The following is a 19,658-nucleotide window of genomic DNA, read 5'->3' on the forward strand; positions in this document are numbered from 1 at the left end:
ACCACCCTCCCTGTATGCTGCAGCAGTGGCAGAGCAGCAGGGAGTCCTGCTGTCAGCACCGCAATAGTCTCTGTGTCATCTTGCAGAGATAGTGGTTTTGGATGTCCTTGTAGTCATCTCCTGAGAAGACAGCTGGAAGGGCCTCAGGATTTTGTCTCCAACAGTGGCATCCCAGGTTGAGATCTCCCCAGCTGAGCCATGCAGATGTAACAGCTCAGTCAAGCATCCCTGCATTGCCACATTGTGGGGCAAAGGCACATCCTGAGAACATATGAAGTTGTGTGACCTCCCCTGCTTCAGGTTGTCCTGGAGGTGCTAGCAGCAAGAAGCACACCTGTACACGCTAGATCTGAAATAACCTGTCTGTGAAAGATTTGGAGGATGGTGTCACGGGCCATGAGCCATCCAGATGTGCTGAATTGCCCTGGGAGGAATGTCAGAAGTGGATGAAGAAGTGAAGGACTAAGATGGATGATGCCTCTCCTTTTATACCATGGACTTTTTTCTGTTTTCAGATCATTGAAACTGAGACTTTGGTGAGGAAGGAGCCTGAACAAAGGCTGGATTTGTGGAGAATTTTTAGGACCTTCTAGTTTAATTACATTGTAGGGCATGTGGAAAGGAAGAGAGTAGGCAGAGGATAGGTCATGAGAAAGAAGCGACCAGCAATGTAGTCCCTGGAGGGCCATGATATTGGAAGAGGAGGTGGAACTGGGTGCGATGGGACCTGGGACAGGAGCTAAATTCATTTCTGCTGTGGCTACGCAGACCCATCTGTTCTCTGCACTGATGCCCATGTTACTGGAGATCGGTGAATGGCTACAGTCAGTCAAAGAGATTGGCCACACATTGACAAGGGCAAGGATTGCATCTGTCTAGCCATCTGGCACGTTCAAAGCAGGGTCCCCCGTCCTCAGTCACCAAGGCCTGAATGTCAAACACCTTTTCATCCTGAATATGCACAGTTGGGCTTTATCAGCCAGATGTTCAAATAAGCTGAGATGTCTGGCTCATTTGGGCTAACAACTCCCCATCCTCACTTTGATTGCCTGGACAATCTCAGCACAAAAACCACATGGCAAATGAAAGCTATTTTATGTGGGCAGACCCTTTTGCCAACCAGACTCCTCAAGGGCCACACACAGGTGATGACGTCCAGTGAAATCTTCCATGCAGAGCAGCCAAAATTGTCCTGAGCTGGTTTTTTCCTGCTCACCCTTTTGTTTTGTAAAAATCTTCTTTCAAAGCTGCTAATGGAGGGGATCATGCTGTCTGGAAATGTACTTCATGAGGCACAGGCCTGATTGCTATATCTTCTCTCTTTGCCTTCCTCCATTTGTGGCAATCACTTGTCCAGAGCGCAGCACTGGAGAGGATCCTGCTTCAGCAGAGAGGCTGTTCTGATCATGGTCTCACTGTCTTGAGTGTTGGTTGGCAAGTGAAAAAGAACAAATGTCCTGGTGGGTGAGCCCAGGCTTTTAGACCTGCTATCAAACTCGGTGGCTTTGTCCAGCTGAGGAGCTACATGGTCCATCAAGTTTTTCCATCATCTTTGGCCATGGTAGAAACACAAGGAAAAGTTACAGGGGGGTTAAATTCTGTGCTCTCAATGCATATATATCATTGCCACTGACTTCAGCTAGGAGTCTTGTATATGTGACCAAAGTTGACTTCAGTGGTTCAGTGTGCTGGATCTCTGTCTCATTGGTGGTAGGTGGTATGAGGAAGCAGATGAGGATGGCTTGATTCCAGCTCCAATGAACACCATTACCATGTTTGTTTATTCTTGATGCTGTTTGAATTGTCGGATACTTTAGAGAAAAGGACTTGTTAGAGGTCCTGGAAAATTTGAGGTGGAAGTGGAGACTGTCAAAACGTTAGAGAAGACATTAGAGAAGCTGGAGAAGCAGCTCTCTGAAGAGCTGGAGAAGTAGTGCAAGAAATACCAGCAGTCAAGCTTGTGAAGATTTTTAAATTGAAGGCAAACTTGAAGTGGGTTTTGTTCATCAGAAATGTTAGGGGTAGAAGAGATCTCTTTGCAGGCATTGTTTTGATGTAGGCTTTCACCCAGCGGCAAGAGCTGAGTGCCATGGCTTGTTTAAACATTTCCACCACTCTTTCTGAAGCTGGTGATGCCCTGATAGAAACTCAACAATAAGGAATAGTGTTGATAGGTCTTGGGTTTGATAAGATGTCTGGATGCTGAAGATGAACCACTGTTCCACACTGCTACAAGTCATGAAAAGTGTTGGGTTTTCTGGTGGTTTTTATTGTCTACACACAATAGCATCAAGGGACTTCCATGCCAAGATAAGAACCCTTTCCTCCTGGGTTCACAAGCTCAAAGATGGTTGCTACTTCTCAGTTCTTGAGAAGCCCCAGATCAAATTATGACCACTGAAAACCTTTGGTGTGTTTATAATGGAGCCTTTCAGAGGGACAGATTAGATTTATGATGGAGCCTCCTCTAGTGGAAGGATTTGACTTGTATTACTGGATCTTGTCTCCATGGAGGATACCAGAGTCTTAATTTTCAGGGCTCTTCACCTTCCTGCCCGCTCTCCCACCCCAGTGCATCAGCCCCTCTTAGCCTTGTCTCTGAGAGTTTGGGCCATCGTAATTTTCATACATGGCTAATACGTAGACAGCGGAGTGCTGATGCAGCAGAGCAGCAGCACATAGGGCTCTGCAATTATGCCTCTGATACAAATGCATCCATACATGCAGGGCCATTGGTATGTGCATATTTATCTTTGCATCCACAACAGCGGCAAGACATATTTACCATTTAGATATGCACATATATTGTAAAAATACCCTGTGCCAATAGCAGCGTATATCTTGTAAGTGACATCTTCAGCGCTCCTCATGATTTCCAAGACACCAGCGCTCTTCAGAACTAGTTTGTGGCTGTTTGCTTATTTTTATTTCCTCCCTCCCAGTCTCAATTTTACGGCCAGGTTTGTTAAGTTTCAGTAAAATATCAATTAAGTTTATGGCATTTTTATTTGTTATTATTGTTATAATTTTCTTTTGGTAGGGCAAGGTGGGATGAAATGTTGCTCTGCTGGAGGCAGAGCAATAGCAGTGCCCTGTCAGGTGCTCAGGGATTCCCGAGTTCTGTTCCCAGCTCTGCCACTGATTATTTGTGTGATCTCAAAGGTTTCTGCTCACCTTAAAAGAATAGGAGAATATTCTCTGCTTCTTGTGAGTGGTAGCTGCAAAGTTCTTAGGTTCTCAGCCACTGCAGGAGTACGAAGCCACATTCCTGCCCTGTGCTTTTCGTGCCAGTGGTCAAAGCGATCATTCAGAAAACCTGGTAGGAAGCATCTTCGTGTATGTGAAAAGTATCCATCTTCATGCTTAAAGTTGAGCAGTGTCAGGCTGGGCTATCCTCAGTCTGCCAGCTCATTTCCCTAGGTTTTTTGCCTTTAAAATAACAAGTAACCTGAGAGGTCGGGAAGTGACAGGAGCCCTTCGCCAGCTGAGCAGAGTAGGTGATGGTTACAGCTGCCTTCTGACTAGTCCCGGTTACTTTACACTGTGCTGTGGGATTGCTCTCTGAAACAGGTTGGGCAGGGTTGACAGTGAGCACAGACAATGAGCTATTCCTGGCTCTGCTCTTTTCAGGCACTGGTGGGAGGGTCCTGATCCAAGACTCACTGAGCTCAAGATGAGTCTTTCTCTTGACTGTCTTGGATGTTGTATCTAGCAATGATGTTTCTGCCTTCCTTCAATTCTGAGAATTGACAGCACCTGACAAAAGAGCCAGTTTCAAAGAGAGCAGCAGAGAGTTTAGTGAACATGAAGTCTCCAGCATAGACCTCCCACCTGCTCCCTGACCTTTCTTGGAGGTGGCTTCCTTCAGAGGAGCCTTCCTGGTCCACCTCCAGGGCAGAGCTGGGGTCTGTCCAGAGTGTTTCTTCGCTCTCCAGCAAAGGGAGGGGGATTGCCAGGCGTTTCTCAGAGTGTACGCATGAGCCGTAGTTGGGCAATTCCACCAGGACTGTGGTTGCCAGTCTTCCAAGTTGGAAGTGGCAGTGGAGATGATGAGAGTGTATTTGGGGTTGGAGCTGAAAGCATAGCTGACCTGGGCCCCTGAAGTCTCTCCTTTCCAAGGCTAACGTCATGTATATAACCAAACCTTGCACGTTGAGCTGTCTCACACTTAACGCGCTGATCTGCACGATAAGTTCTGAAATAATCCCATAAAACTTTTTGTTTATTTTTAACCCCCTTCCCTCCTCCCCCGCCTTCCAGTTACATGATGGGTTTGCTTCTCCTGTTCAGTAGTTGAGGAGGTGCTCAGATATCTTGAAGCTGGAAGCAGAAAGCCTTGTTTCTGCAAAGGCGGGATTATTTTTTTTTTCTTTTCATTTGTTTTTTTTTTTTCCCTGATCCCACCCAGTTGTCTTCAAGTTATCATTTTTTAGCGTAACGTTGGCGACTGGTGCATGCGGTGGGGAATTTGCTTACAGAGCTCATTCTTCTGGGGCAGCTGGCCCAGGAGGGCTGTGACACCCTTGCGTTCTCTCATGGCCCATCACGATGAAAGACCTTGCTGACGTGATGGGTACTGGGAGGCTAGCCCAGGTGCCTTCATGTTTTCATGAGCCTTTGCTCCTGGTGCGCTGCAGTTCCCACCAGTGATGGGTTCCTGATGTCCTGAAGGCACACCCCATGCACCGCTCCCTCACAGAGCTCCCCGTGGCTCAGCGGGAGCTCCAGACGTGGAACTGGATGGTGTCTGGATGTGCTCACCCTGCAGAGAGCAGCGCAGTATAGACTTACCCATGCTGATCTGAGCTTCTTGGAAACAGCAGTAAGTGTGGGCCTGGTTCGCCCTGCTGAAAAGGCTTCCGCTCTTGATAGTGAGGCTTGTTTGGGTAATTCTGTTCTGCAGTGTAGTCTGCCAGGTGGACACCTCCAACAACCAAGATTTTCAAAGCTGCCTGAAGGATTTTGATGCCCTGAAATGAAGGGAAAGGGCTGTCCGAGTCCTCCAGGCTGGGTTTTGTTTGTCTCAGTTGAGAGCATGAAGAATCCTTCCTCCAGCTGAGGAGCTGTTGAAGAATGTTCTTGGCATTGAGCTGTAACAACATGTGGCTTTGAATAACCTCAAGAGTGCATCCTTTTTTGTTTTTGCTTGCTCTGTTCTTCATACTACTAACCTGACTGTGTGTTTTGGTTTTGTGGTTGCTTTGCATGTTGTTCCTTCCTCTTGGCTGAGAGTCATGGGGTGGATCTTTTTCCTTTCTGTGATTCAGGTGCCTCACTCTTTCCTTTCCAGGTTCTTCCAGTTCTTTTAACATGTCAAACTCTGGAGATTTGTTCATGAGCGTGCAGTCTCTCAATGGGGATTCTTACCAAGGGGCCCAGGTTGGAGCCAACGTGCAGTCACAGGTAGGGACCCATCCGATGTACTGCCAGTGAATGCATTAGTGTTGGAGGAGCCTTTGATTGTATTGGCACTTCTCCCTCCCGTCCGAAAAGAGCAAATCTCAACCAGCACAAACGAACCAACCAACACTTAAAAAGGCAAACCAAACCAAAAAAACCAACCTACCAACCAACCAAAAAAAGCAACAGCAACAACCGCCAAAAAAAATCAATCCAAAAGAAACCAAAACCAAACACCCAACCAAACCAACAACCATGGTCTTGAGGAGACTTGCCCACACTTTGTGAATGCATTTGGCTCTGGCTTGATAGTCGTAGGAGGAGGAGAGGAGGTTCAGGAGAACAGGCACGAACTCAAATGAAAGCAGCTGAGGTTTAGGTTCTGCTTGCTTTATTCTTCCAAGGGAAGGGGCCAGATGTTTGGACTGGTGTCTCATTTTACAAGGCTTCCACTTACTCCTTTGATGCCAAACCAGGTGTCTACTGAAAGACGAGAAATGCTCAAATAAACAGCTAGATTTTTTTTATTTTTTTTAATTAAAAGCCACCCCTCATCATCTCCCCACCTCCCCAAAGCACAGGCACTCACACCACCCATGTACACACCAGCAAGAAAGAGCAAGGGAGCTTTGAGCAGCGTTACTGAAACTTCAACCCGTGCTTTGGGCAAAAAGAAAGAATTTAAAATAGCCAGGAACTCACTCAGATCTCCCACCTCCCATCCGATGTCCAGATGTGCCATGAGTCCACTCTCCGGCGTCTAAGGCTCTGTACTGTTTTGAGAGATGACAGCCACTTTGACACTTCTGCATCAGGCAAGGAGAGCTCTCTAAAGCTGAGGTTGCTCCCCTCACAGTGCTGGATGCAGAGCAAGCGTGCCGTCCGTGGGCAACAAGATGTGCTCACTGCACGTACCGCTGCTGGGGCTGGGCTGGGGGAGTGGAGGGAGAGGAACCGGGTGTCCGGAGGAGAGCTGCCAGTGCCTTTGCCATGGTAGGTATATTCCCTCTCTGGGCCCTCCAAAATGAAGGCGCTTGGCCAGCTCCGAGGATCTTCTTCCACTGCCGTGAGCTTCCCAGTGCTTGGGGCTGAAGGGTTGAAGGGGGGTAGGAACGTGGGTCCTCGAGCATGATGGTGGAGCCGGCGGCAGCGATGTGCTCCAGGAGGTCCCACCCCATGCTTGCCATGCTGTTCTCCCTCTCTGCTCTTTTTGTCAAAAGACTCGGGACCAAGGAAAGCGTGACGGGGCCACCGGGGCAGGCAGGGGGTGGTGAGGGAGGCAGGAGCAGTCCTCTGGCTCAGCTCTCACCACGAGACCAGCTGTGGTTCTCTTTTCCCCCTCTTTAAATATATACCTTTATTATTATTGTTATTATTACTGTTTGTTTTTATCTTGCCAAAGATGAACCGAAGTGGCTTTGCCCACTAACCTTTCATTCACTCTAATTTGTGTCTTTGTTGTCGTTGGTCTGTTTAGGTGGATACCCTTCGCCATGTTATCAGCCAGACAGGAGGATACAGTGACGGACTCGCAGCAAGTCAGATGTATAGTCCGCAGGGCATCAGTGTAAGAAAAAAAAAAAATAGGCTTGGGTTCTTGTTTTATTTTTTTTTTTTTTCATTTTTATTCTCTCACTACCAATTATTTCAAAGCCATAGGGCTCAGAATGCCACTTAGTAGGACTTGTCTTTGCTTTTACGGTCACCTAGTTTATTGCTTCTGTATCGGTCACGCCAACGGCAGAGCTTTGCCCACAAAAAAAGTGGCGACCGGGCAGGCTTTGTGCAGGCAGCTGGCGTCTAGGACTGTCAGAGCCGATCAGCGTTCGTCCGGCACCTGCGGCCACACGTGCTCGGCCGAGAGGAGCTGCTAAACAGGTGACACCTCGCCTAACCGCAGTGGGGAATGTCACCACGAATGCCCCGGTCCAGAGATGGCTCCATGCAGAGGCCAATGGCACCATCCCGGAGCAACCATCTAAAAATAACCCATCCCTGGCCAGCATCTGAAAGCACAGTGGTGATGGGGTTGGCGGCAATAACGGTTGCAAATAAAAGGAGAAAAAAAAAACCAAAGCCAACCAACGTCAACCCAAGAAAACCTCGCCCAACCGGACTCGGGGAGGATGCGAGGGGGAGGGTGGTCTCTGGAGCATCTTCTCCTTGTTCTTGGGTGTGCTGGCGGGTTCTGACTAGCATGAAAATTCGTAGCGACAAGCTGTGTCACACAGGGGGAAATCGATCAGACACACACAAGGAGAACCCAGTGTAGATTCGGGACAGCAATCCAACTGCATTTCTCAGATCAATCGTCTGCCATCTCAGCAGCGGTGACAGCAAGCTGGGAGAAGAGGGCAGCCTGGAAAAGGAGGCTGTGAGCGCCGAGTGGGTGGTGGCGGTGGTGTCTGGGGTGGCACGGAGGAGGGGGTGGCTGGCCCTGGATGTGGCTAGCTGCCGTGGTCCCCATCGAGGAGGCTGAAGGTTGAGGTGGGGTGGTCTCGGGCTGGGCAGGAAGGCGGTGGTCCTCTGGATGGGACGGTGGTCCTGCAGCTGAGCACCCTGGTGGGGTGCACCGTCCAGTCCCATCACCCTCCTGGCCGAGGCTTGTGCCATTTGTAACCTTGCGTGTAACCATCTTCAGGCCATCAGCATGTGAGCAGCCACTGCTGGCACAGGGAGAGGGTGCAGGGAAAGGGGTGCAGCAGGATGGGGGGTTGTGCTCCCCTCTCCTGCGGGCGCCGGGGCTTAGCGGGCAGCTTGACGTCAGGAGGCAGAGGCAGGGAGGATTTGTGAAGTAATGTAATTGAACATGTGCAGATAATTATGTCTCATTACATAAGCCCGTTGCAAAAACGGCACTTGGAAATGCCACATGAAAGAGCCTATCGTTCCGCATTAATTTTTCCGTGTGCTGAATTTATTCCCTTTCTGACTTTTTAATACTTGGAGAGTAAATGAATCGCAGGCTGATCATGATAAGAGATGATACTTTTGTATAAATTAAAATACCCCCAAGGAAAGAGGCTGAGCTGATTATGGTTGCAGTTGGCTTGGAAAATAACAGTGGGCTGGGTTAAGCCAAAATTTGGGGGGGAGGGTTGCTGCCGGAGATTACGAGGCAGGGAGAGGGCAATGGGGGAGAGGAGAAGAAAGAGGTAGTAGAAACTCAAAAGCCGAATAGGACGAGGAGGGCTGGGCTGGTATTTCTGGCTGTGGTACTGGGAGAACCACAGTGCTGTTACCACGAGCAGCACTGGGAACTGGTGGGCTGAGAGCGGCATGGGCTCAGCGGTCCCCCCTGCGCTTTGCAAACGGGGACCCGGGATGGTGGCATCTGATGGCTGCTCAGGCTGGTTTCCTAGGAGGGCAGGAGCCCAAATTGGCCTGAATTGGATGTTGTTCAGACAAGGGCAGGGTGGCAAGTGGGCAAAGGGGCCACCTGGGTTTGGGGGTGACGCCTCGTTTCCCCATAAAGCTGTGGTAGGCATGGGGAGCAAGGCAGGGAGTCCAGAGCTGAGCAAATAGTTTAGGAAGCATCTTCTAGGTTGTCTCTCTGTCCCCGAATGTTTTGCTTCCCCCGTATCCCAGGCAGCATGCTTGTCCCTGTAGCTTTTATTGTCACTTAATGTCTTCCTGTCCAGCTAAGTCCCTTGACAGACCTCAGTTTGTCCACCCCCAAAGTATGGCTGCCCTCCGGGGAGCATTGGTCCTGGGCAAGGTCCTGGAAAGCTGCTCAGTGCAGGCAGGGTGGCTGTCTTGTAGCAGGCAGGGCTTCCCTGCCTCTCCCCTGAACCCTTTAATGCCAAGGACGGGCAGCGGGATGTGGAGGAAAGCTGCTAGTGACACAGAAAGCTGCCATTCCCATGCCACCCTAGCATCCCTGTGAGCTGCTGAAAGGAGATGAGCCAAAACCTAGTTGAGAGCCCTGTCACAAAGATGTCTGCACGGGGCTGAGGTTAAGTCATCCCTGGAGCCCGTCAGAGCTGGGAAGTCAGTGGCAGGTTGCCCAGCTCCACCGCTGCGAACCTTGGCAGGGGAGACAACGCTTGGGGTTTGCCTTCCTTGATGGAGGATGAATTTTTAAATGCGTGTAAGTCATGACAGCTGAGGACAGGAATCTACCCAAAGCTCAGTTCCCTCCGTGGCTCTGCTGCTCGATGGCTGACAGACTGCTCTGCGGGGCGAAAAGGGCTGGAGTCGGTTCTGCATCGTTAGCAGGATAATGGGCGATGTCCCAGCCATCACGATCTCATGACCCGCAGTGATGGCTGAGGCAGAGCAAGAACAGCCGCCTTCTCCTCTGCAGGTGGAGACGGCGTTGGGCAGTGCCGGTCCCAGCAAGGGATGGGGATGCTCTTGGTGATGGAGGGGTGGTAGAGGCAGGAGCCGTCTTGAGGATACCCAGCCTTGGGTGGCACTGATAGGAAGGAGGGACCCCCCCAGCTGAAAGGAGGGAATGTTTGGGGCCTGATCCAGCCCTTTTTGCAAGCTTTGAGGTTGAGGGGTTTTGCACCATTAAGTGAGAGGTGTTAAGTGTCTGGTCCCTCTGGACAGTGCTTGTTTGGGGGGGTCCGCGTGTGTACCCAGCCGGAGGTCCCTGAGGCTAGGGCTTTCAAAGCATTTAGATGTCCAGGTTCTGGTGGGTTCCAGTAGAAGTTGAATCTTTATTGCCATAATCCTCTGGAGGGTCCCAACCCAAAACATTGCCCTTCCTGCCGCTGCCCAGTGGCCATAAATCCACAAAGTGTTTTAGTTCCCCCAACTGCTAATGAATGAATGAGCTATAGTAATCTTAAAGAAAAACTCTTTCAGAAATTTCTTTTTGGACTTTATTTAATTTAATTTATAGATCATTTAAAAGTCTAAATTGAGGGGCTATTTTTGAAGTTCATCAGAGTGCAAAGTTTTTGATTTAATACTGCTGTTGCGCAGAGCTGTGCCTATTTACAGACCAGTGTGTGTGACCATGGTGGTCGTGGTCAGTGGCAGGTTGTGCCGTTGAGTTTTGCAGCCACTCTTGTCAGCGAGGATCACCACGCACTGGTACCTGTAGGAGGTGAGACCTCCTCGCTTGTGCTGAGACCCTTTTCTCTAAGAATTTGAGCCTTGAAAAGAAAGTTGTTGCTCTGCTCCTCAGCAAGCTACGGTTCACCATCATGATTAACCTACGGTTCATGATCATGATCATGAGCTGGGATATGGAAGTTGGTCTGGCAGCGCTTCAGTGCCCAAGCTCCATCCATCAGGGATGCCTTGGTGCGTCCTGAAGACTGCCACTGTGACCCTTGGAAAGTGATGGCCAGACAAAGCTGGATTCTCTGGTGTGTAATAAGAGCTTTAGTGCGTATCATAAGGAGACCCTGATACAAGCTCTTAAAAGCTCAGAGGTCTGAAACCTATTTGAGGCTACTCCCCATCTGTCAGACTTGCTGGTATTTGGTGTGTTTGGAGGCTGACCTGACACCCTGTCCCATCAATGGTGGGACAAGGATTTGGTCACAGAAGGTGGGACGTCGAGACAGCCTCCATGCGAAGCAGAAGATGCCTTTAAAAATTGGCAGAAAGTCATCTCCCAGCCACACGTAGGAGGCCCGGGCAGAGAGCCAACCAGACTTGCTGGAGGTGACAAAAACGCTGTGAGACCTATGGAAACGGGCACCAAAACCAGTTGCTTCAGCAATCCATCACCGGGGCTCCACCACTTGGACAGCCACCAAGGCCTTGCCTGTGCTCTGGCACCAGAAGGTGACGTATGAAGAGATGTCCTGGAGACTATTGCTCTGTCTTGGGCTTCTCCCCCTCCTGAAGAAGTCACAGCTGTGTGCAGGGGCTCCTCAGAGGGTCTGTGAGGAGCAGCAGCCTCCTCAGAAGACTCCTTCATCTTTGAGGGAGATCCCAAGGGATTTACTACAGTCAGATCCCAAGGGATCTCCTTGCTTTGGAAAGAGGCAGGGCCGGCTAGGTGGAATCAGATGCATCCTGCACGTGGCTTGGTCCATGCAGCAATGGGGCGAACTCCAGGAAAGGAGGGATGAGTGTGGATAGTGCCTACATGCCCTCTGCCTGGGGAAGGATCCGGCCTCCTCATGGACAGCTTGTCCATACTGAAGGATGGCATCAAGATGATAAAGTCATGGCCAGCCTTGAGGCCTCCTTTCCATTGCTTGACCCGTAACTTGGGGCCTTCCCAGGCTGGGGGATCAGGAGGGTGTGGGGTATGTGGAGGGTGCCACAGTCCGGGTCAGCCTCTCCCCAACATCCTCTTGTCTGTCCACTGGATGCCACTGAGGTGGTCATTGGCAACACAAACTCCTGCAACACATGAAGGCTCATTCCCAATCTCGAGTGCAATGGGGGTCCCCAGCATTTTGGGGGGCACCGCAATCGCTGTCTGCAAGACACTCTCCCTCTCGCTCCTTCCAACCACGGCTGGCACACAAAAGCCTCGCTAAAAATAGTTGAGCACAACAGGGATGGAGCCCTGCTCTGCACGGCCCCCTCCACTCTCCCCCCTCCTGCTCGCCGTAATGACCCTGCAAACACTAAATGGCATCTGAGTGCATTAAGCAGCAAACTCTCCGGTGACATAGCAATTACGGCTCTGAAATAGATTTGGTGCGTCACGGAAGATAAGGGTTTTGAAAGTTTCTGTTGTGATTATAGCTTGTAACTCCAACAAATAACAGGCTTGGTAATAAGAGGCTGCCAGCACAGCTATTGTGGTTCTCTCTCACTGATGGCACGTAAATTGCTATTAATGTCCTAAGTGTACTTGAATATGCCAGTCTCAGGGCGGTGGAGTTGGCTCTGTGTCTCTCTTTACGCGGCCTGTCATTGTCGGGCTGATGATCTACAGTAATTGCTGCCTCTTGCAGCGGTCCAAGACGTGTAAGGGTGGGTATTGCATCTCGGGGAGCGCAGGGACGGTGGGTTGGGGCCCAGGTGTGGATGGAAGCTGGCGGGGGTGGTGGGCACGGCAAGCCCAGGGTCTCTGCAGGCGGGGGGCATGCGGGGCTGGTAATGTTTGTGCATAGTCTGGTTTCATGGTTGCACCCAAGGTGAAGTAGAACGGGATTTGCTAACCTGCTAGCAAGCTCAGGTCACGGTTCCTGTCTTCCTTGCTGTTGCCTGAACCCCTTTGCACCCACCTGCACATGGAAGAACAAACAAGCCTGTTGTGTGTGTGCACACCTCTGTCTTCTCTGCTTTGTGCGTGTCCCACTGCGAGGTGTTTTCATATCTCAAAATGTGGGTTCCCACGTCTCGCCTGTGGTCAGCTCTTTGCTCCCATCTCGGCTGCCTCTAGGGCAGGCAGGAGCTGATCGACAGCATGGACAACCCGCTGGCAAGTCCCGGAAGGCTGCTCAGTGCCTTGGGGCGATGAGGCTTTTCCTACCCTTACCCCACTTTGGGGGTCTGCAGGGTCCCGGCAAGCAGGGACTGTCGGGGGCCAGTGATGAATGCCCTGCACCGGAGGCAGCGGGATGGGCACATCTAACACTCAAATGTGGGCAGGAGTTGGGAAGGATTAATTAGCTGAGCACTGAATCAATGTCAGAGCGAGCAGAGGAGGTTGGGTGCGACATCTGCTCCTCTCTGAAGGGGATGGCAGCCGCGGAGGAGCAGCTTCTGTGCGCTGCTGGCTCCTGCCTGCGGCAGCCAGGGCCCTCTGGGTAGCTCTGCCCTTGAGAGGCTGGAGAATTTGGCTCTGCGTCTGTTTTTAGGAGGAGAAATGAGTTGCCCACCCTGCTTTGCTGTACGAATCCTTGGATGGGCTATGGTGGTGGCACCTCCATTACTCTGTGGCTTGGGGTCCCTCGAGGAAGGGTGATGGGGGGCGCAGAGGACCAGCCCCCGGCCGGCAAAAATTTGCTTGTGGTTTTACTGCAAAACAAGGAAGGGAACGCTCTGCACTGGGAGCAGAGGGGTGGCCCAAATCCCCAAATGTGGTCTTCACGGTGGCAGGAGAGGTGTGTGGGCAGCGTGTCTTCCCCACGACAAGGCTTGGTACTGATGGCTTCCCCACACACAGGGACTGTGCAGGAGGAGGGGTGCCCGGAAAGGTGGCAAGGGAGACATGGAGCGATGCTGGGGGACACGGCACGGCTCAGAGGTCCCTTGGGACCCATCGCTTGTTCTGCGTGTTCATAGCACCTAGGTCCAGATGATGTCTCAGAGTGGGGTTTCTGGAGTGAGGTGTTTGCTATTTTCCTCCTTCCGTATGGGGAAGGGTCCTATTTGGGGGTAAAAAAAAATCCAAACCACCAGAGTTCAGGGTTTCTGCAGAAAAATATATTTTTTTGAAGGACAGAATTTCCATGAGCACTTGCAATTTATCAAAACCCTTGTTTTCGACAGAACTGGCCCCATCCCACTGATGGAGCCCTGCAGTTTGTGGTGGCATGGGGGAGCCAGAGGGGACATCTTTGCCTCCTACATCGACCTCTGCCGAGGGAGAAGCAGGCGGGTCCGAGGCAGATGGGTAGCTTGGGTAGGGCTGGGCGTGCCGTTGGGTGACTAACATCTCTGTGTCCCTTCCCGCAGGCTAATGGAGGTTGGCAAGACGCTACTACCCCGTCGTCGGTGACCTCCCCCACAGAAGGCCCTGGCAGCGTTCACTCTGATACCTCCAACTGATCTCCCAGCAAATTGCATCCCTGGCTGAGCCGGCCCCGGCGGGGGCGGGAGGGGAGGGGGCCTCTCCTAACACCGCAGCAGTCAGACTGGAGGTGAACCCAATCAGCACACACAAGAAGACTCCTTCTCTTCTCTTCTCTTCGTCGGGATGCTTTTTTCAGCCAATCTGGACACTTCTTTATACTCTCTTCCCTTTCTTTTCTGGGTAGAAGCCGCTCTCCCCCTCCCTGCCACCGCCACAACACCACTCCCTTCCCCTCACCCCTTCCCACCGAAAGATGTGTCGACAGGTAGAAGGATTTTAAGGAGGAAGAGCAAAAATCAACTGCCACCACACGAAACAACCCCAAAGCAGTGTACGGCCTCACGCTGGGCATCTTTCTGAGGAGCCACAAACGTACCTCAGTCCCTTTACTAGCAGGCAGCCCCTCTCGTCCCCCCATCTCTCACGCTACCTCTCCATAGGGCAACACCACCGCAGCCCCGCTGCCGCCTTGTCTCCGCTGGCCCTGGCTGCAGCCAGCACATCGCCTCCCCGTGCCCAGCCCTGCCTTGGTGAGCTGTCCATCGGGCACTGCCGGTGATGGGGCGGGTGGATGCAGCCCCCTGTGCACGTAGGAGAAGGAGCCGGCGTGCTCTTTGTCGCTTCCAAAAGGTACCGGCCCATTCCCAGCCCCGGGGAAACTGCCAGTACTTCCCGGTCCCTGCCCTGCTCCACCGCACATCCCAAAGCTGGATGAGCCATGAAACCCCGCCATCCTCCCTGCTCGCTGTTGAAGGGGAGGAGAGGAGGGAAGGAAACGAGGCAGAGGTGGACAAGAAATGGCCATCGCTGATGACGAAGGCACTGAGCACCTCCGCGGTGTTGTACGGGATCAGGTGTAGATGGTTGATGGGACCCCAGCAGTTCTCTCACAGCACCTAGGGAGGCCAGCGGTAGAGTTTTTCTGGCAAGGAGAGTGTCACAGTGTGTTGGCTTGTGTTTTTGGGAGCGTGCCATGCTGCGGAAGAGGAGGAGGTGGGTTCCCCAGTGCAGGCAGGACCCACAGAGGTTGGTGGCACCCACTGCGTTCCCAAAGCCCTGCCAGGCAGGCAGCAAGGGACAGGCAGCAGGATCCCAGGGGCTGGATGCGGTGGGGTGATCACGTTGGGTGCTTTTGGTAACGGTTAATGCAACAGGTTTGCTTGAGGGTGAAGGCTCTGCAAGATGGGTGGATGCCCTGCTTGGGGATGTCTTTCAACTGACGCTGCTGGTTTTACTGGGGGAGTGGCATTCCAAGTCACGGGAGCACTCGTGGGGTTTCTGGTCCGCTTTTTGGACAAGTGGTGACGGGTGGTAAGCAAAGCTTTGTCCTGCTGAAACACCCCTTCGAGCAGCCGACATTGGGAGGACACGGCTTTTGTTGAAGAGCGGGGTGCAGAGGTGCACCAGTTTGCCGTGGGGAACGGGCTGAGCTTTGTGCCGGAGTGGTACTTTTGGCCGCCGATTCTTCCAGCAGGTGCGAGGAGGCTGAGCCAGCCCACGGCAAGACCCTGAGTGTTGTGGGCATCAGTGTGGGTGCAGCATGTCTGACACCTTGTGATGGATCCAAATACCTCTTGGCCGCATCTCATCCTCTTGTACATCCATGCCCACCCTGCCCGTGTTGGTGCCAGCCATCTCGAGATGGGAACTGCCCGCGCAGAGCAGCGTTAAGCAGGAACCATTTAAAATTAAAGCTCTGCCAGAAAAATTTCCACCTTTCTGCTGGAAAAAATAATGGTGGTTGGTCTGTAGGCACAACTCCTGCCCATGGCTCCGACATGCTGTCACCTTGCGGCGTGGGGCCAGCAGCGTGACTCGCCTGAAGTGGAAGTGAAGCCTGCCTTTCCCTGGGGAACAAGCCCAAAAGGCTCCAAAGCATCTGCTCAGAAATTTGTGACCTTCCCCCAAATACGAAAAGACCCAATTCGGTGGATTTTTTGTTTCTGAGCTGGTGGGATCAGAGTAGAACACAAAAGGTGGATGAGAAACAGCACAAGCTGCTCCTTGCTTAGTCCTTGTGTCTCCAGCGGTGAGACCCTTTCTGCTTCTCCTTTCGCATCCGTGCCTGGGGACAGGGACCGTGCTGCAGAGCGTGATGCGATGTGCGAGGTCTAGGGCTGCCTCCCAACTGGGAATATGTTAAGAGCAACAAGAAGGTTGTTTCCCCGTGAGGACGGTTAGGAGGTGCTGCCCATCTTTCTGAGCTGCGCACCTTCCCACTCTCCTCCTCTTCCTCCTGTGGCCTCCCCCAGTGCAGCCTTTTAACCATTTCCAGCTTATTTTACATGAAACTGTTCCAGCAAAGCATTTCAGGGACATGGGACTGGGTCAGGTCTGTTCTCCGGAGCGGCAGCGGTGCCGTGTCTGCAGGAATGCCACAGTACCTCTTGGAAACCAACCAGGGATGAGCCAAAACCACCCGCTTACTGGAGCCAGCCCGTGCCGGGGCTGCCTTCCCCTGCCCTGCAACTGCTGCCCCTCCTGTCTGCACCCCCTGCCCGTGGCACCCCCTGCCCGGGCAGGGCACTTGCTCCTCCACGGTACTTTGCAAATCACCTCCTGGGTTCCCCGGTTTGTCCCTCCGGTTCACGTTGGCGTAGCTGCTCGCTTGCCTTTTTCTTTGCTTTTTTATTTTGGGTTTTGTTTCTCTTCTCCTTCCCCCCCTGCTCAACTCCAAGTGTTGTGGGTTTTTTTCTTCTTTTTTTTTTATTTTTATTTTTTCTGCCCAGAAAAACCTGACTTCGATACCAAAAAAACAAAACAAAAAAACAAAAAACAAACAAAAAAACCTGCAGAAACTCAAAAAAAATAAAAACAAAAAAACCACAAAAAAAACTCGACGACTCTTTCAGCTTTATTAACATTTTCCATTGTTTCTTGCGATTTGTGTCTCGTTCTTTGTAGTATTGATGATAACGAACATTTGATAATGAATGTTCTTGTATATTCAGATAAAGGAGAAAAAAAAAAAACCAAAAACGCAGTCGGAATTTAATAGTGTTTATAATAAAAGAATAAAAAATGACCCTCTTAGCACGCAAAATTGAACAGGGAGATGGTCCCGTCCCTGTTCTTTCTGTGGCAACAAGCGCTTCATTCCTGTATAGTTTATAACATCAAACTACCTACATTCATCTTCTTTTTTTTGTTGTTTGTTTTTGCCATGGTTTTTTTTTTTTTTCCATTTTCTCGCATTTGTGAATTAGTTCAAGAATACTAGAAAAGTGTAGAGTTGTGCACACTCATTTCTTCTTACACAATGTTTAAAAAGTGACGGTAATTCATTTTGTAAAACTTTAAAAAGAAAAAAAATGGTTGGAATAGTGAGCATTAATAGGTACAGTCTAACACTTTATGTTTCTTAACGTTGAGACCCAGAAATTACCTTTTATTTTATTATTTTGGCATTATTTGGGAGGGGAGGGGGGGCTTTGATGATGATGCTGAGTTTATTTTGACCTGTCCGAGACGACGGCCTTGCCGCTTTCTCTGCGCTTTTGGGCTGTGACCCAAGTGATGTGAAAAGTGATGGTGGTGGTTTTGGGGGGTGTTTCTCTTTTCTGGGATGGGGGGGTCCCCACTCATTTTGACACCCAACCCCAGAAGATCTTGGGTGGCTGCTCTGGGGCTGAGCAGGGAGATTACGTCTCCGGAGAGGGACTTAATCCCGAGGGGTTTTGGGGAAGAAATGCTGAGGGCTGACGGGGAGTTGGGTGCTGAGCCCCTGTGGGTCTCCATGCCTGGGGGCGAAGCTGGGCTGCCTGGAAGTGATGAAAGGGCATGAATCCTCCCCAAAATGCATAGGCAGTGGTGGGCTTCAATGCCATTGTGCTCTGCCCCGAATCCCGGTGACACCCTTGCCCCGAGGGTTTGCTGCAAGAGCCCTGGCTTGGAGGCACCCATCAGCCCAACCACAGCTCTTGGCCCCAAAATGACGGGTTTGGAGCAAAGAAGGCACCAACCTGATTTCGACCATGGACCTCGTTGAGGATGGAGTCCCACAGTCTGGCCCCAAGCCCCAGCTGCACAGGGGCGCTGGGAAGGATGAGGGACAAGGGATGGCATGCGGCAGCCCCCCAGCCATGGTGGGACATGGCCAAAATGCTCCCAAATATAGCCCGAAATCTCGGTGGCTGCAGAGTGGGGTTCAAGGAGAAGCGCTGAGGAGGACGCCGGTTGGCATCGCTTTAGTTTTCTCTTAAAACAATTTCCCTGCTCCACCCCGCCAAAAAAAAACCTGAGCTTTTCACATCACTCAGTGGTTTAGGGTTTGGGGTGTTATTTTTAATCCCAAGGTTTCCTGGAGTCCTTTTGTTTTCATACACCTTTATTATTATTATTATTATTATTATTATTATTATTATTATTAAGACGATGTAAATCAGATGTTGCCTGGGGGGGTGGTTTTGTCGGTTTGCTTTTTTGTTCTTGCAAAGCCCTTTCTATCCCTTGTAAAGATGATCCAGTTGTTCTGAGTTGCTTTTTCTTTTCTATTTTTTTCCCGTCTTTTTTTTCTCTTCCTAATGGATTCCAAATATTTAAAAAAAAACAAACCCTACAAAAAAAAGACTCTCTGTTCCGACCTGGTTTTGAAACTTTAAGCTTTTCTGCTTCTGTAAAGAAAAACAAAGGCCTCTGTCTTTCTGATCCCAATTGAGACTTTTATGTTCTATGACGATACTAACAAGGTGTAGGTTTTACAGTTTCCTGATTTGTACTGGTAATGCATATTCCAAATAAATAGTTTCTTTTGTTGCAAAAAAAAAAAACAAACCTTAAACCAAACCTGGCGTTTTTTTTGGGAGGAAAAAGAAGAAAGCAAGATGCCCTGGGGGCTTCCCCCATGGGGATGCAGGGAGCAGGAAGGGTTTGGGGTGCAGCGGGGGGGTGAGCAGAGGGAATAGCCCAGCGCTCAGTCCTGTTCCTGGTGGTGGGAGCTTGGGAGCCGGAGAGATGCGATTCAGGGCTGATGCCTGATGCGCAGCATCCCCGCTACTGACGGCGCCTCGCCCCGCACCTCAGTTTCCCTGAGGACATGGATTTGTCCACACAAAAGGCATTTTCAGTCTTTCATTTTCATTGCTTGTTCGCTGCTTTTTTGGACTTTTTAGTGTGCTTCTTTCCAAAAAAACTAGAATGGGGATTTTCTTTATCACACCCAGGGATGGGGCAGGGCTGGGGAGCAGGGGAAGGGTTGGTGTTTTCTTGTGTTTTCCTGGGGGCTTTAGTTTAAAAAAAAAAAAAAATTTTTAAAATGTTTCTGAGCAAAAAGTAATTTTAAATTTAAAAATAATTTGCAGTTTAAAAAACAGTCTGTGTGTGGGGTGAAAACCAGGACAGCTCTGCCACGTTGCCGGAGACAGAGGTATTAGATGAAAAAAGGGGCGTCCGGAAAGGGTGGCTGTGATTCCCTGGCTCCCAAGCTGGAGAAAGGCGAGCAGGATCCCTGCCACAAACCCCTCTGACATCCCACAGGGACTGAGGCGGAGGGAAAGAAGCCCCCAGGGGAGCAGCACAAGGATGCTGGAGCTGCTGCCCCGCTCCCCCATGGATTTCTTGTCAATGATTATTCAATCTCCAGCCTGACCTTTCTCTT

At 50.9% G+C, this 19,658-nt stretch overlaps 1 protein-coding gene across 2 annotated transcripts in view; it reads left to right on the forward strand.

The window, feature by feature from the left end:
- Positions 1-18,835, forward strand: part of PBX1 (PBX homeobox 1) — a 136,075-nt gene extending 117,240 nt beyond the window's left edge. Inside the window, exons 7-9 of one of the 2 annotated variants that reach the window (XM_076339736.1) lie at positions 5,291-5,403; positions 6,878-6,967; positions 13,945-18,835. In XM_076339736.1, the coding sequence (XP_076195851.1) occupies positions 5,291-5,403; positions 6,878-6,967; positions 13,945-14,037 (296 nt within the window). In that variant the 3' untranslated portion in view covers positions 14,038-18,835. The remainder of the gene's footprint in view (positions 1-5,290; positions 5,404-6,877; positions 6,968-13,944) is intronic. The other variant, XM_076339737.1, reaches the window with a different exon arrangement.
- The last annotated feature ends 823 nt before the right edge of the window (positions 18,836-19,658 follow it).

The sequence above is a fragment of the Aptenodytes patagonicus genome, chromosome 5, assembly GCF_965638725.1.
Source record: "Aptenodytes patagonicus chromosome 5, bAptPat1.pri.cur, whole genome shotgun sequence".
In the NCBI taxonomy this organism is placed as follows: Eukaryota; Metazoa; Chordata; class Aves; order Sphenisciformes; family Spheniscidae; genus Aptenodytes; species Aptenodytes patagonicus.